Raw genomic sequence first — 17,508 nt, 5'->3', positions numbered from 1 at the left:
TTAGCCAGGCATGGTGGCACATGCCTATAATCCCAGGTGCTCGGTTGGCTGAGGCATGAGAATCACTTGAACCTGGAGGCAGAGGTTGCAGTGTGCCGAGATCGTGCCCCTGCACTCCAGCCTGGGCGGCAGAGTGAGACTCTGTCTCAAAAATAAAAATTAAACAAACAACCCAACTGATAAATGGGCAAAATATTTGAACAGACACTCAACCAGGGAAGATAAACGGGTGGCAAAAAAACATGTGAAAATCTGCTTGACAACTTAAGTCATTAGGTAAGTGTAAATGAGATCTGACTATGTATATTTTAGAATGGTTAAAAGGATTAACCATATCAACTGTTGGCAAGGATGTGGAGAAAATGGACCTCTCCATACATTGCTAGTGGGAATGTAAACTGGTAAAACTGAAAAATGCTTTGGCAGTTTCTGAAAAAGTAAAACACATACCTGCCATATAATACAACCATTCTATTCCTAGGGATGTACTCAGGAAAGTATGAAGGCATATGTCTGTACAAAGACTTGTACGTGAATGTTTGTAGAAGCTTTATTTGTAATAGGCCTAAGCTAAAAATTCAAATGTTTACCAACATGTGAATGGATAAACAACTGTTGTGTATTCATACAATGAAATGCCACTCTGTAATAAAAAGGATTCATTCAGACAACATGAATGAATTCTAAAATAATCATGCTAATTAAAAGAAGCCAGATTGCTGCACATGGTGGTGCATGCTTGTAGTCCTGGCTACTCAGGAGGCTAAGACAGGAGGATCGCTTGAGCCCAGGAGTTAGAGGCTGCAGTGAACTATGATCATGCCCCTGCACGCCAGCCTGGGTGACAAAGTGAGCCCCCATCTCTTAAAAAAAAAAAAAAAAAAAGAGTATATACTGTATGATTTATATAAAATTCTAGATAATGAAACTAACATATAGTGACAGAAAGTAGATCCGCTGTGGCCTGGGAGTGAGGGAGGTGCTGGAGGGAAGCATCCCATCCCAAATGGAATTCCTCTATGAATAAACTTTTGGGAGTGATGAATATGTTCATTATCTTGATTATGTTGATGGTTTCACGGGTGTGTACATATGTCAAAACATATCAAATTGAACACTTTGACAACATGCAGTTCATTGTATGTCAATTATACCTCAGTGTGGTTGTTAAAAATTAATAAAAACCCCTCACACTTTAAAAGAGGTAATGATATCCTTCTTATAAACTGGATAAAGGTAGTCACATCCTCTTGGCCACCTGTTTTCATTAGGTTAAAAAATAATACCAGGACATTTAATAAAGTTATCTTTTTACAAGTTACATTAACCTCTCTCAGCCTTGGTTTTCTTAATTATAAAATGGTAATGAAAATTCCCAGCTTGTAGATTGTTGTGATCATTAGCATCTGTTTTTGCTCACCATCATACCCCTGGGGCTTAGCACAAAGTAAGCAATTCATAAATATCTGTTCAATGAATGAAAGCATGTGCAATGGTAGCATGGTACCTGAACCATGGCTGGAATGCAATACATTAAAACCAATGATTGAATACAAAAGAGTAGGAAAAGAAGGAAGAGGAGGAGAGGTGGAGAAGGAGAAAACTCCCATTAGATTCCCTCAAGAATGAAGCAGGCCCTAATAGAGAAACAGCATTCAATGTTTTAATAATGCTTTGAAAATGTCTATAAAAGTTTAGTGATTCAACTTTTTTTAGCATGAGGTTTTGGGTTATATCAATAAAACACATGACTTCAAAGTGAAATTTTGCTCAAGCTGGGCATTAGGTATGTGTAACATGTTTTCCTTAGATATCCTGTCATTTAACTGAACATTGAAAAATTTATAAATGGAAATCCGTTTGATAAGGCAAATGTTTGGGAAATATTTCAATTGCTAGTTATTCTCGAACATTTTCATTATGCATTGCTCTCCAGGTGCGACATTCATGCATGCCTTTATCTTAATAGTTTTGACAGCTTATATGTGCGCCCTTCAATTACTTCAACAAAGATGTGTGGGTTGAGTTGAGATAGATTTAAAAGTCAGTTTTCTTTCGTTATTCAGTTTTACCTTGGTGCCGTATAAATATTATTTTAAAAAATTATATTCTAATTGAGAATGGTAATTTGTTTCTTGATACTTCATAACTTATTTTGTTAGACTTCAGATGTCTTCCATCTTATAGCATCATTCTTTGAGCACATAACATTTTCATTAAGTGGGCTTCATTTTCTTTTAATGTAATGAGTTTCTGAAGACACATAAATGTGCTCAATAAATATTTGAGAAGCTGAAATGAACTGAATCTTTTTTGTGTATAGGCAGTTTTAATGTGTTGGCAATAGCTATTATTGCCATTATAAAGTTCCACATTGGAGTGTTTGATTTTCTGTATTCTTTTTACAAATTAGACTATCCTGGCGAGTAACTCACGTTAGTCATAATCAGCTACTAACACTCGAACTAGTAAATGTTTTTGTTTTTTTAAATAAGCAAAGGCAGTTACCTTGTGTTTTGCAAAGAAGATGGTCTTCTTTCAGGCTTATCTTGGTTGGACAGTGGTCTAAACTTGTTTCACCCTTGGACAGCCTTACCTTTTGGGAGAACATATAGCAAAGACTATTTCCACATATCCTGAAATTATCCTTGGGTAATTTATTCTTGCCTTTCCCTTCTGCTCCCATATTTAAGGAAACCCACTGCCTTTTTTTTCTTCCTTCCCTTTCCTCCCTCAAATTTCTAGTTTCTTTTCTCCATGGAATGCACCTAAACCACATTTCTAAACCCAGCTACAGAAAGGAGCTTGTCTGAGGACACATTTCCACATCCCAAATACTCATGTGTCATTTTCTTTCTGAAAAATGTCTTGTCTTGTATTCCATAATACATCCTTAGTAGTCTTACTATAAAATAATAACTTGTTACCCTGTTCCCTAAATCTTTCCATTAAATGAGACTCCAGAAAGTTGTGCAGGGACCTGGCATCTGCTTGGCCACCTCCAAGTCCTCTCAGGAACACATCCACTGGAGTTCCAAAAGGCCCTGGGCCTGCACTGCATCCTGGTGGCTGGAAAGAGCAACTGTCACACTTCACAGTTTTCCCTCACAGCTCCCTCAGCCTCTTCTCCTTCAGGGTGTTTGTCTGCACGCTATGCAATTATTCTTAGATGAGTTTGGGGTTGTTTGTTTGAACGATTCATAGCTCAATAGATCCTACCCTCATTCCCCCAAATTTATAATCTTCTCTTTCCAATTCTTTCCCAATTATCTCAGCAATATTCTTATTCCTCCATGTTCTCCCTTCCATTGGGAGCAAATACAAAATAATATAATTCTTGTGATATTTATAAATCAGAAGAAAAGTATTAAGTTTAAAATTAAAACTAGACATTCTAAAGAAAGACAGCCATTAAGTTTGAAGTCCGTTTATATTTTCCACACACATCTTGTCCATAGCTATATTTTTCTCAAATTAAAACTGCTTTTCTTAAAGCTCTGCCATGTGAGATAAATACAAACAACTTCTCATTCAGTTAATTTTCAGTTCTGTTTGGTCATAGGTATTATCAAGCTTTCTGTGGTCTAATATCCCAAAAACATGCAGAAAGAACAATACCAGTTCCTTCTATTGATAGGCAAAATATGCAGAATTTTGGCTACAGTGGGGAGGAAAACTAGCTTTTCTGAGCTAACCTGAGTATCAACCAATTTTCAGGCAACTGACATGCAATTAAATAATTATTACACAAACGATTTGGAAATTGTGGCTTGTTTATATATGAAATATCAATCTTGAGTTCATGATGGTTTTGATTTCTGCCTGGATCTAAAGAGACATCAAAATAACTTGTGGGGGGAGGGAAAAAAGGGGGACAAGGGTTGAAAAACTACCTATTGGGTACTATGTTCATTACTTGGCTGATGGGTTAAACAGAACCCCAGACCCCAGCATTATACAATATGACCATGGGACAAACCTGCATGTGTACCCCCTGAATCCAAAAATAATAATTAAAAAATGATGAGAGCTTGAAGTTTTCCCAGGAACTCGGAAACCTATCATTGTTATTGGCACAGTTAGAATGACTGAAATGTTTTTCTGCTCCCTTTTTCTGTATATCGCAAACATCAGCTACGTCAGCAACCATATACTTCTTCATTGTCAACTTTTCGAAGTAAATCTGTGTAAATCATTATGCAATATATACAATAACGTGTATCAATTAAAAATAAAGTAAAACTAAAAGTCCTCTCAATCAAGGAATTTATTGGTTGAATAAACACAAATTGTACCGTCTTGTGTTAATCTGAGCTGCTCTACTTTTAGAGAGTGTGTATATATGTATGTCTATGAATGCAAAGTAAAATAACGTATTACGCAAACAGGATGGACTAAACCCCACATTACTTACCTTAGTGAGAGGTTTCCAGGAGAGATCTAGATGCAAAAAAGTGGATGGCACATCAAAAGGAATTTCAATATTTTCTTCCTTCTTTTTCTCTGTTGTTTGGGGGGTTAAAGGTTTCTGTGGTCTAATATCCCAAAAACATATTGTGCTAAAAAAAAGGTTATATATATATTTTTATTAAGTATAAACAAGAGGTGCAGCCTCAGGACTACCATTAATGCCGCTACATATTAGCATTGTGACCATGGCTATATTTTAATGTATCTGAAACTAAGATTTTTATGAACTGAGACAGCTTTGTACTTCATATTTTAGAGAATTAAACTGTTTGTTGGGTTGTTTAACAGCCTCCCTCATCTTGGGATAATAACATGCATAAGAATTGAGTTTGAAATTGATGCAATCTTTTAAAAATACAAGTTTTATTTAGATATAAATCATATACTACAACATTCATACAATTAAAGTGTATAATTCAATAGTTTTCAATATATTCACAGAATTGGGAAGCCATCACCACAATCAATTTTAGAAGATTTTTGTCATGCTCTCCCACCTCACCAAAAAACCTCATGCAGATTAGCAGTCACTTCCTATTAGCAGTTTTTCCCAAGCCATCCCACCAGTCCTAGACAACCACTGATCTGCTTCTTAGCTCTATAGATTTTACTATGCTGGACATTTCATACATTGAATCATATATGGTCTTTTGTGACTGCCATTTTTCTCTGAGCATGTTTTTAAGGCTCATTCGTGTTGTGGCTGGCAGCTATCAGGACTTCATTCCTCCTTACGGATGAATATTCCATTGTATGGATATACTACATTTTATGTATCCATTCATCAGTACATTTGATAAATAAATTTGAATTCCACACACCCCCACCACAGCTTTTTGTCTATTATAAATGCTGCCAGTGAACATTTGTGTATGTTTGCATTTCTCTTGGGTGTATCTAAGACTGGAATTGCTGGGTTAAATTATAACTCTGTGTTTAATCTTTTGAGGAACTGCCCAGATTATTTTCCAAAGCAATTGCACCATTTTTACATTCTATCAGCAATGTGTAATCACTCCAATTTATCCACATCTCCGCAGGTTCACCAGCACTTGTTGCTTTTTGTCTTTTGATTATAGTCATTGTAGTGGGTATAAAATTGTATTTCATCAAAAGTAGTTTGGGTTCCTTTTGTGCTTTTGTTGTAATATCTAAGAAATCACCCCTCAATTCAAAGTCATGAAGATACGTGACTATGTTTTCTTCTAAGAGTTTTCTAGTTTTAGCTCTTACGTTTAGATCATTATTCCATTTTATATGTTTGTATATGGGATGAGATAGGAATCCAACTTTATATTTTGCACGTGGATATCCAGTGGTCCCAGCACCATTTGTTGAAAAGATTGTTCTTTATGTATTGAATTGTCTTGGCGTCCTTGTTGAAAATCAGTTGGCTAAAGATGTATGGGTTCATTTCCGGACTCTCAGGTCTTTTTCATTGATCTATGTATCTATCTTTATGCTAGTTCTAGTACATCTGTCTCTATTACTATAGCTTTGTAGAAAGTTTAGAAATTTGGAAGTGTGAGTCCTCCAACTTTTGTCTTCCTTGACAAGATTGTTTTGGCTATTCTAGGTCTCATTATTTGCATTCCCGTGATAACTAATGATATTGAGCATGTTTTTATGTGCTTATTGACCATTTGTGTATCTTCTTTGGGGAAATATCTACTGAGAACCTTTGTTCACTTTTTAATTGGGTCATTTGGGTTTTTATTGTTGCATGGTAAGAGTTCCTTTATATATTCTGGTACAAGTCTTTTATCAGATACATGATTTGTAAATGTTTTTTCCTATTCTGTGGTTGTCTTTTCAATTTATTGGTAGTAACTTTGGAAGCTCAAAAAGTTTTAATTTTGATGAAGTCCAATTTATCTATTTTTTTCTTTCGTTGCTTGCACTTTTGGTGTTTCATCAAAGTCACATAATCTTAAAAGTGATGTAGTGAAAATAACATACACGGAATTGGACATAATGTGCCTTGTACACAGTAGGTACCCAACAAGCCAAGTGTTATTTATCCTTATTCCTTCTTCCTCACAGGTTAACTATAAAAGTCAAATGAGATAATATATCTTTAAAAATTTTTAGAAGTTCCACACATACACAGAGTGCACTAAAAATAATACTCTGTATATGTGTGAAACTTTATAAAGAATGTTCACATACACTATCTCATTTGATTTTCATAACCAATCTGTGAGGAATATGTTTCTGATAATGAAACTACAACACATTATAGTGATACTTGTATTAATTAAGTATATTTAATATTAATTATACTAGTCTGTGAAATTAATTATATTCTTTGTATCATTTATGTGAAAACATATAATGAAAATGGCTAAAAATATACCATATTAGCTCTATAATTTCTATCACTGAAGTTATATATAATCTGATTAATACATTTAAGATCTATTAAATAACTTAGATGTGTAAGTTAAAGTATTAAATAGCAACTCAAGGAAGACTAACAATTTTTAAATATAATTTAATCAATATAATTTATTCATTGAAATAATGGATACATGGTTAAAATTAATAAAAATATTAATCATTTTTATATTGTCAAATCGATTTCTTGAGAAAACACCACAAGTGACACATTAAGATCTGTTTTTGGCCGGGCAGTGGTTCATGCCTGTAATCCCAGCACTTTGGGAGGCCGAGGCGGGTGGATTACGAGGTCAAGAGATCGAAACCATCCTGGCCAACATGATGAAACCCTGTCTCTACTAAAAATACAAAACTTAGCTGGACATGGTGACGTGCACCTGTAGTCCCAGCTACTTGGGAGGTTGAGGGAGGAGAATCGCTTGAACCCAGAAGGTGGAGGGTGCAGTGAGCTGAGATCACCCCACTGTGCTCCAGCCTGGCAACAGAGCGAGACTCTGACAAAAAAAATAAAAAATAAAAAATTAAAAAATTAAAAAAAAAGATCTGTTTTTAAACATGCTTATAGTTGGTTTTAAATTGTTTTTCAAAATGATATAGCACTTCTTAAATCTTACAGCGTTAATTAGCATCATTCATAAAATGGCTTTGCTAAATACAGACAGCATCAGTTCAACTTTTTATATAAATTAGTTACACATTCTTCATTAATGGAAATTAATTTTGCTATATTCTATGTTATAAGACTCTTAGCATGGCTGAAGTATAAAGGTTAGGACTAATGGAGTTTTCCAGATAACTGAAAGCTTTTCGAAAAGCACAAACTTTATTTTTTTACTTTAATAATTTTTTAAGGAAATGTTTCCAGAATATCCCCATATTTACATAAATAATCATATAAATAATAATTTAACCAACCAGCCTTCTTCCTTCCTTCCAAACTCAAGAACCATCATTATAAAGAAACAACTCAGGACCTATGTCAATATGCTTTTAATGTTCTCCTAGTATAGCTTTACATTCTGTTGTTTACATTCAACATTATAGCACAAGTGTTTCCCTATGAAATCATAATATGATATAATTTAATTGTTCCATGATATTTCATATGGCCCTATAGGTGATGTATTGTCTTTGCCTCGGGGACAACTTCCCCCTTTTCTTTTCTTTCTTTCTTTTTTTTTTTTTTTTTTTTTGAGACAGAGTCTCGCTCTGTCACCCAGGCTGCAGTGCAGTAGCTTGATCTCGGCTCACTGAAACCTCCACCTCCTGGGTTCAAATGATTCTCCTGCCTCAGCCTCCCGAGTAGCTGGGAATACAGGCATGTACCACCACACCCAGCTAATTTTTTGTATTTTTAGTAGAGACGGTGCATTCTAGTGGTTCTTTGGGGAACCACCCTGTTCTCCATTACATGTACTCAGGTTGGGATCGTCAGTCAAGGTGCTCTGTTATTTCTCCCCTGGCTAAAGGGATGGGTTCATGATACAGTGGGAGCCAGGCAGACCCCTTCCAGTTAATTTGAATCTTGAGCAGCGGGACACAATGATTGGCACTGATTCATTCAGAGAAAAGGGGCTGGCCATTTGTTCCTGCTACCCAAATCTCTGGGGCTATTTTCAAGGTCCAAGTCAGTTCTTCCTTTGATTCAGGAACGTCATTACTTACTAGCTACAATATAGGACATTCAGTAGTGCTATGTATAACTCACTCTATATTTAGTCAGCTATAGGTGGAATATGAATTCGCCTTCAGAGCCTCATATTTATCTTTTCCTTTTTCTTTTTTTGAGACAGAGTTTTGCTCTTGTTGCCCAGGCTGGAGTGCAATGGCACAATTTCGCTCCTCATGTTTTCTATTTGTAAATATTTTTCAGGGTTGTTGCAAATATAAAGATAGTTAACCTATTAAAGCACCCAGTAGAGTATTGGCATAAATATCCAATACATTTATTTCCAATAAACTTATTTCTTTCCCTTAAGTTAGCCACAGTAAGTTCTCATTGCCTGTTGTCACAGAATCTTCCCCAATACGTGCTCACAGGATTAATCATGTCTCTCTCATCCCTGGCCCGTGGCTGCTGCTAACATCACTTGTTCCTTCTCCCATCACTCCACAACTTCTTCTGTGGCGTATGGTGTCGTTTCCACTGGGGTCAAAGCTGTTTGGAATGGGAAAGTTTGTCCAGTATTTGGATGCTAGATAATGATATTATTCTTCATATTTCCTGTTTCATTATGAATTCTTAGTTCTATAAACTGGGAGATGTAATTTTATTTAAGTAAATCTTCTTCAACGTAGCTACCGAATTGTTTTTAAGAACACTTTTTATAAATATACGATAAAAATGTAAAAACTCTTCTACTTTTAAAAAGAAGCTTTCCCAATTAAATGTTGTAATCTTCAAAATTCCTAGATAAAATTGAATATAAATAACATATATTACAAATTTACAAATATGAGAATGTGAAGAAGGAGAACTATGGATAATACTATACAACGTTATCAACCACAAAGCTTAGTTAATTCTTCTTTACATAACATATTTACCTCTATAAAACAATTTTTAAGCCAGCAACAATCCATAACATTCTTTCATTTCGTTATATTAGATTTAATTGCTACAATAAATATTAAGGAGAAGAAGACACTGATTTTAGGAGCACCTAAGAAAAAACAACATGTATGAAAACACATTAGGAAATGTTTGGGCTGGGCGCAGTGGCTCACGCCTGTAATCCCAGCACTTTGAGTGGCCGAGACGGGCGGATCACGAGGTCAGGAGATCGAGACCATCCTGGCTAACACGGTGAAACCCCGTCTCTACTAAAAACATACAAAAAACTAGCCGGGCGTGGTGGCGGGCGCCTGTAGTCCCAGCTACTCGGCAGGCTGAGGCAGGAGAATGGCATAAACCCGGGAGGCGGAGCTTGCAGTGAGCTGAGATCCGGCCACTGCACTCCAGCCTGGGAGACAGAGCAAGACTCCGTCTCAAAAAAAACAAAAAACAAAACAAAAAAAGGAAATGTTTGAAACAAGACTTACCAATCTGCTGAACATGTGACAAGCTGACAGCATATTCCACTTCGATTCTCAAAGACGGAGCCCATTCTGTTAATCTGTTTTTCAAACATGAAAGGGAAATAAAATTGTTTTTCTCATAGCTATTTACCTTTTAAATTCTTTTCTTCTTTGTTTTAAATGTTAATAAAAGAACATACTGGCTGGGATCGGAGGCTCACGCCTGTAATCCCAGTATTCTGGGAGGCTGAGGCGGGGCGGATCACGAGGTCAGGAGATCGAGACCATCCTGGCTAACATGGTGAAACCCGTTTCTACTAAAAATGCAAAAAATTAGCCGGGTGTGGTGGCAGGTGCCTGGAGTCCCAGCTACTTGGGAGGCTGAGGCAGGAGAATGGCGTGAACCAGGGAGGCAGAGCTTGCAGTGAGCCGAGATTGCACCACTGCACTCCAGCCTGGGCAATAGAGCGAGACTCCATATCCAAAAAAAAAAAAAAAAAAAAAAAAAAGAACATACCACTATCTCAGAAGTTTGGGAAATAGAAGTTTTTAAAATTAAATACTGTTCTGCAATATATTCTTCTCTAGTCTTTTGTCACAGAAACATTTTTACATAGTTGTAATTAGAATGCATCTAAATTTTTATACTGAGATTTTTCACTCCACATAATTTGAACATTTACCTGTATGTTCATAAATTATTATATATATACATAATTATTACTATATAGTATTATTTTGAGAAAGCATCTCACTCTGTGCCCCAGGCTGGAGAGCAGTGGCACAATCTCAGCTCACTGCAACCTCAACCTCCCAGGTTCAAGTGGTCCTCCTGCGTCAGCCTCCTAAGTAGCTGGCATTACCAGCATGTGCCCACCATGCCCAGCCAATTTTTGTATTTTTAGTAGAGACAGGGTTTCGCCATGTTGGCCAAGCTGGTTTGGAACTCCTGGCCTCAAATGATCTGCCCACCTCGGCCTCTGAAAGTGCTGGGATTACACGCATGAGCCATGCGCCCGGCCTCATAAATTATTCTAATCCTTTTATAATATACGGATGATATACCATCATTTCATTATCCATTATTATTAGAAATGTAGGCTCTGACAATTTTTCACTGAATTGTACAGTCGAACATAGGTGCTTTTATGAGGTTGCTAAGCAGGTAGATCAATGGAAAAGAGGCTAAGTGTTAAATGAGACACCAAATAAAAGTGTGCCATGATTGTTGTAAGACCTGCCTTTTTTGTAATTATGGGCATAACTGCATGCACACAGAGGATTCACAGGAGGGTTTATGGTTCCTCAGGTCCTAGAAGGTCCAAAATTCCAAACCACTAGCTCTCAAAGAAGGCAGCAGGCTTTGAGGCAACCTGTGAAGATGCCACTCTGGAATTGAGAGGGAAACACATGACTTTCCCCAGTGCTCTAACCTCCTGATAGAACTGATGAGCAAAATAATAAACAGAGGTGGGGCTTCTAGCAGCAAATGAAGTTAGGTGAAAACAGGGGTGGGGAAGGTATAGGTGGTGCCCAGGTCATGACTGCAGGCATCCAGAAGCCAGGCAACCACAAACCTGATGGACATCTCTGTGGCCTGAACTACCAACTTCCACTCATTCCAGAACCTGCATGGTGTTACCTCTCTCTCTACTGAGGCTTTCCTGCTATAATGAAGTCAGAGACCCCAGAGATGTGCTTGCTCTGGGGTTTTATGTTTTAATGACTAAAACTCCAAAAACATAACAGTATTATAGAAGTTTGGAAAACAGAATATTTTAGAATCATATATAATTCTGCCTTATAATCTCTTCCAGTCTTCTTTCATGGAAACACTTTGACATGATTTTTCAAGGTATGCATATAATTTTGTATCTAGATATACAAATTGGATCATTTCTTAGTATGAATTCTCTAAAACTGGAATTACTGGTCAAACAGTTTGAAAATCTGGATGACTTAAGAACCACCTTGACTAACTGCATTCCAAAAGTTTTATGTTGAAATCAGCAATGTGTTGTGGTTTCACCACTTTATTCTTTTTTAACATATTAATCAAAATTTTCATTTAAAAATTAAATAAATCCAAAATGGCACATTATTGTTGCCTTACTATTAATTTCTTTGATATTAGAATGGCTGAATGATTTTCATGTTGATTTATTGTTTTATTTTATAAGTCTTTTGCTTATTTATCAAAAATTTTTATATTTACGATATTTGGTACAAATATTTTCCTCCATTTTGTTATTTGTTCTTTACTTTTTATTTTTTATTGATGCATAGCAGATGGACATATTTTGGGGGTATATATGATATACTGATACATTCATAAAATGTTTAAAGATGAAATCAGGGTATTTGGCCTATCCATTACCTTAAATATTAATATTTCTTTTCTTTATACTAGGAACAATCAAATTATTCTCTTCTAGCTATTTTGTAATGTATAATAGATTATTGTTAATTATAGTCACCCTACTAATCTATCAAACACTGGGTCTTATTTCTTCTATCTAACTGTATATTTGTACACCCATTAATTAACCTCTCTTTATCCCTCTCATTATTTAATTTTTTTTTTTTTTTTTTTTTACTTAGAGATGGGGTTTCGCCATGTTGCCCAGGCTGGTCTTAAACTCCAAGTCATCCTCCTGCCTCAGCCTCCCAGTGTTGGGATTATAGGCGTGGATGAGCCACCATGCCTGGCCTCTCATTATTTTTTAACTTAGAAATTTATATTTGTATATTTTGAATCTGTCAATCATTCCTTTCTGATTCCTTTCAACATTAATTATCTTTGAAAACTATCTTCATTCCAGAGTCTGATATTCTATTTTGATTTACTGTATTTTTATATGATTTGTTATTTTCTTTTGTTTTCTTTTTTTTTTTTTGAGACAGAGTCTGGAGTCTGGCTCCGCTGCCCAGGCTGGAGTGCAGGGCTGCGATCTCGGCTCACTGCAAGCTCCACCTCCTGGGTTCACGCCATCCTCCCATCTCAGCCTCCCGAGTAGCTGGGACTACAGGGGCCCGCCACCATGCCCGGCTAATTTTATTTTTGTATTTTTAGTAGAAACAGGGTTTCACCGTGTTAGCCAGGATGGTCTCGATCACCTGACCTCGTGATCCCCCTGCCTCCAACTCCCAAAGTGCTGGGATTATAGGCGTGAGCCACTGCGCCCGGCCTGTTATTTTCATTTAAATTTAAAATCATCTCAATAAAATTGCATGCATGGTGTGCATTGAAATGGAAGTGATATGAAGTTCCTTTACTTGTATTACAACTCCCATTAGTACTTGTAAACTTTTAATATATCACAGAAACTATATGTGGGCTATTTATTTTGGTTCATTATGACTTTTAAAAGTATCATTGCTTTGCATCATCCATTTGAATACCTCTTACAACTGGTATAATGATAATCACCTCTTACAACTCTAATTTCTCAGAATATTCTTGATATTTCACCTGTTAATTCTTCAAAGTACATAGTAGATCTTTAATGCCCTTGAGGGAAACATTTGGGGAACTTGCCGGTTTCCAAATTTATAGACCCCATGCTTTGTGAGGTTATAGTCAAGTAAGTATACAACCATAAAGACAAACGCCAATGCAAAAGCCAGGCAGTCAGCTAGGCTCATGGACTGCACAACTAGTTTTCACCCACCAGCCTCTCAGCACACTCAATTCCAGATTGTGCCCAGCAAAATTACATGGTATGTCACAGATCTTTAGGGTTCCCTTCCCCCAAATATCTGAGATCATAAATCTTAAATTCATACATGGTAAGGGTGTAAAATATTTGCAGTTCATTTCTACATATCAAGCCCTCATTTTCTCCACTATTGTATTATATCAGTGTTGATACCACCCACATTTTTTAGTTAGAAGCCAATTGAGTTGAAAGATTGGCCTTATTCTTACTCCAGCTCAGATACTGGTCTGGCAACAGTAACCCAATTTTTTGATGCTTAGTTCCTGGTTATTTCACAATTTAAGTGTAAATGAATTGTTGACTTGAAACATCTTCTTTGCATAAAATCTGAAAACGTATAATTCAGCAGGCGAAAAGTATAAGGCCATCAAGTCTCACCTCAAATGTGTCAGACAGCCAGTGTATATCTGTAATTACTTTCTTATGTCCATTTTCTATTGAAGAGACTGCACAGTGTCTGATATACATTGCTTCTTTATTACTCTCCGGTTCAAGGAGAAACATAGGCTGAAAAATATTAAAAGAAAGTTAAGTGCTAATTTCAGAGGGCTGATGAATGAACTCACACTTTACTCATCATCCCAATTAAAATTAACAATTTAGAGATACACTAGTTCAAGGAAAATCATAAATTAGTGTTTCTATATATCATATATTTAGGGAATAGTTTGGTCTAAGACTGTATCTCTAAACTTAGCAAGTATTATTGACCTACTCCCTAAGGAATCAATGAGACATCTCATTCTAGAGGGAGTATTTCTTTGTGCCTATAGAAGGCCGCATCTCACCATTCTTTGGTAAGAGACTTGTTGATGTTAAAGCTGAAGAACTGAGCTGGAGTAGATGTGTAATATGGTGGGTAGGTATGGAGTTGGGAACTGAGGAATCTTCTCAACCCTCTTAACAGAATCCATAGCCCCACAAAACCATGGTGTATTATCATCAAATATGATGTAACCCCTTCATTTTATACATGAGAAAAGCTATCCTGCTGAGGTGAGGTGGCACGTCCAAACTCACAGGACTACGGTCCACAGCCTGGGTATCCGCTCTTCTGTCCAGTGCTCTTTCAATCACCTCACTTTAGGCAAGTCACATGGTCCCTTCATTTCATTTAACAATAACAACCAGACAGAACTTCATATCCTTGGGTAGATGGTGCAACTTGATTCATTGTGTTTTAATCAAGGGCCCACATAAAAGTGATTCAGAACATGTTCACAAGCACAGGTGAAGGCTTGGGAAATAACATTCTTTTATTTTTTCCTTTTTTCTCTTGAGTTTTTATTAGCCTTGGCAACTATATTATGTACTTTCCCATAAACTCTTAAATGGAAAAAACTTGCAAATGAAATGTTATAAAAAGCTTACCTTCAGTGTGGCTTTTTTACTTCTACTACCACCTGCCTTAACGTTTTCTATGCGATCTGCATGTGTGGTGATATCCCACATGACAATCTAAAACAGAAATAAATGTTATCATAACCTTTTCAGAAAATATCTAATTGAGTCTTAATTTTCTTTTAACTATTGGTTTGTAGCCTGATAAGTCAATCACCATAGGAGATAATCAAATTTAGCTTGTATCTTAAGTGAGTCAGCAATTTTTAAAGCTAGTATAAAAATAATGTTTTCTTCTCTGTAAAAGTATCTTTAGCACTTTCATTTTTGTGCTCACATTAATAAATGCCAGTATTTTTAAAAAATCCAAAATAAATATCATGCAATTCCCTTTGCTTTGGGAAAAGTTCTTCCTCTGTTTTTGGAAATGTGCTGTGATTGTAAGGACCGTTGCTTTGGACCCAGGAAAAAACAGCCCATACTCCAGAATTGAGTACAAACACCCAACTGTCCAAAGAAGGCTTGGAAGTGATGATTTCGATTTAACTGAATGGCCAACTCTGAATTCTTATGTATCTAGATGGCCATTTTTTAAAAAAAAGTCAGGATAAGGTAGAAATGTAACACTAAATTAGGTTTCCAATGACTAAAAGGTATTTCAGTACACTAAAGTTTTAACAAAATGTTAGGAGTACAGAATTGTAAGTGATTTTATTTTCATCATGTGCTTTTCTGAAACATTCTAAAATAAAGTCACATTACCTTTGTAATGAGTGAAAAAGGCATTTCAGGATTTGCAAGGCTTGGAGGATGGGCTCTGAGTCATTATGACCCTCAGTTATTGTTGAACAAAACTGAGGGAGAAAAAATTGTTTTCCTGGTTATTTTGGTTCTGGATAAACAGACATGGAAGCTGCAGGCATTTACATTTTAACCGCAAGGAAGTATTTCAAGCCACACACACAAAAATTATATACCCTTTTAATGGTCAAACCGACTCAGTCACAATGAATTTAAACTTTGACCATAAAACAGTTTTACGATTGTTTTGCTTCACTAGAGAAACAGTATATTGGAGGATAGGATCTAAATTTGGTATTAGATAACTTAAAAAGAAGATAAAAGCAAATGGTATTTATCTATCTACATATAATCTATATATATCTCTATCTATCCATCTATAAATTCAGTGATGTATGTATGCTTTCTAGTGAATTCCTGTTTAAGTTCCGAATCATCTCCTAACTCCTACTCCCTAGGAAATTTCAGAAGAGGCCTTTTTTTCCAAGAAGTAGTAATGCTTGTAGCTTTTGTTCTTCCATGGAATCTTATACAATATGTGGTTCGGTCCCAGCAACACAAATAGATTTCACTCAGTTCTGTTTCAGTTTTGAAGCTGGGTTACCCCATGAACACCTCAGGAGTTGATACCATGTGTAACACGTCTCTATACCCTGCTTCCTGGTGTGGTGTCTGGCACACAATTGGCATGCCTTCCTTCTGCTGAATTGAATCCTTAAGTCCAAGGAACTGCCAAATCAAAACTTATTACCAAAGCTTGTCTACATTAATACATAGCTGAAAAAATTCCGTAAGTACCTGCCCATTGATACAGCCTCCAGCAATGATATTAGGATCACTTGGACAGAACTTGAAGCAGAAGATGTCATCTGGGCTCTCCAGCATTAACTAAAGTAAACCCAGCAAATTCATGAAAGAATGAGAAAACAGATTAAGATCATGGCTAGAAAATAATATTAAGACAGTTAAAAGTCTAATTTTGTAGCTATCTATAATAAGCAAGGTGTGTAGAGAGCCTATTCTCAGAGTTCTGCCTCTGAACTAAAAGCTGCTTTTGCTGAATTTTATTGTGCACATTGGCCATAAGAGGGACAGTGAGTATGTTCTCAAGAGGACCCAGGTATCCCCCAACCCACCCCTCAGTAGAAACAAACTGTAGTTATTTGGGGAGCATGTTACAATGTTTATAAACAAAAAGACTATGAAATTCGTGTTCCTTGAAAACCATGGAAGGGAAGCTCTGTGAGGACAGGATCTGTGTCTGTTTTGTCGCTTGCTGAATACTGAGCCAGGCACTCCTGGAGTGGAGAGGAGATCTACAGGGTAGAAAGGTTAGAAAACTCTAGTGAGAGAGTGGCACTGTTTTCGTGGCTGACAAGAAAGGGTTAGAGATCTTTTATTTTGATCTCTGGGTCTATAATCATTAAAGTATTTAGAATCTATTACAGTAAAACTACCTTAATTCAAATGAATTGGGAAAAAGGAAGAAGGGGAGGCCAGGGTTTATTAGGGAAAGTCTTGATTATGCAATACTTTTTAGAAACAAAATATTATTATATTTAAAACATTGAAATAATCTAACACTATACACCACCCACCCACTAAGCAGATGTCTTATTGAGCAGACCATGAAAACTAGAACCCTGTGTAGCAAACCCAGCCTTCAGCCTCATTTTATTTGAATTGCTATGGGTTTTGGTTGGTTTGAGTGGGGTTTCTGTGTGTTTTGGTTTGGTTTTAGTTGAGCTATTTAAAATTG

The 17,508-nt window shown here is 36.3% G+C and overlaps 1 protein-coding gene across 1 annotated transcript in view; it reads right to left on the bottom strand.

Moving 5' to 3' along the window:
• WDR63 (WD repeat domain 63) overlaps positions 1-17,508 on the bottom strand; it is a 73,686-nt gene that overhangs the window by 21,596 nt on the left and 34,582 nt on the right. The window contains exons 11-16 of the mRNA XM_030912985.1: positions 16,548-16,637; positions 14,979-15,065; positions 13,986-14,114; positions 9,913-9,986; positions 4,415-4,559; positions 2,509-2,596 (exon numbers count right to left, since the gene is read on the bottom strand). Of these exons, the coding sequence (XP_030768845.1) occupies positions 2,509-2,596; positions 4,415-4,559; positions 9,913-9,986; positions 13,986-14,114; positions 14,979-15,065; positions 16,548-16,637 (613 nt within the window). The remainder of the gene's footprint in view (positions 1-2,508; positions 2,597-4,414; positions 4,560-9,912; positions 9,987-13,985; positions 14,115-14,978; positions 15,066-16,547; positions 16,638-17,508) is intronic.

The sequence above is a fragment of the Rhinopithecus roxellana genome, chromosome 12 (assembly GCF_007565055.1).
Source record: "Rhinopithecus roxellana isolate Shanxi Qingling chromosome 12, ASM756505v1, whole genome shotgun sequence".
In the NCBI taxonomy this organism is placed as follows: domain Eukaryota; kingdom Metazoa; phylum Chordata; class Mammalia; order Primates; family Cercopithecidae; genus Rhinopithecus; species Rhinopithecus roxellana.
Note: the sequence above shows the minus strand (reverse complement) of the source record. Positions and strands in the feature narration are given on the sequence as shown.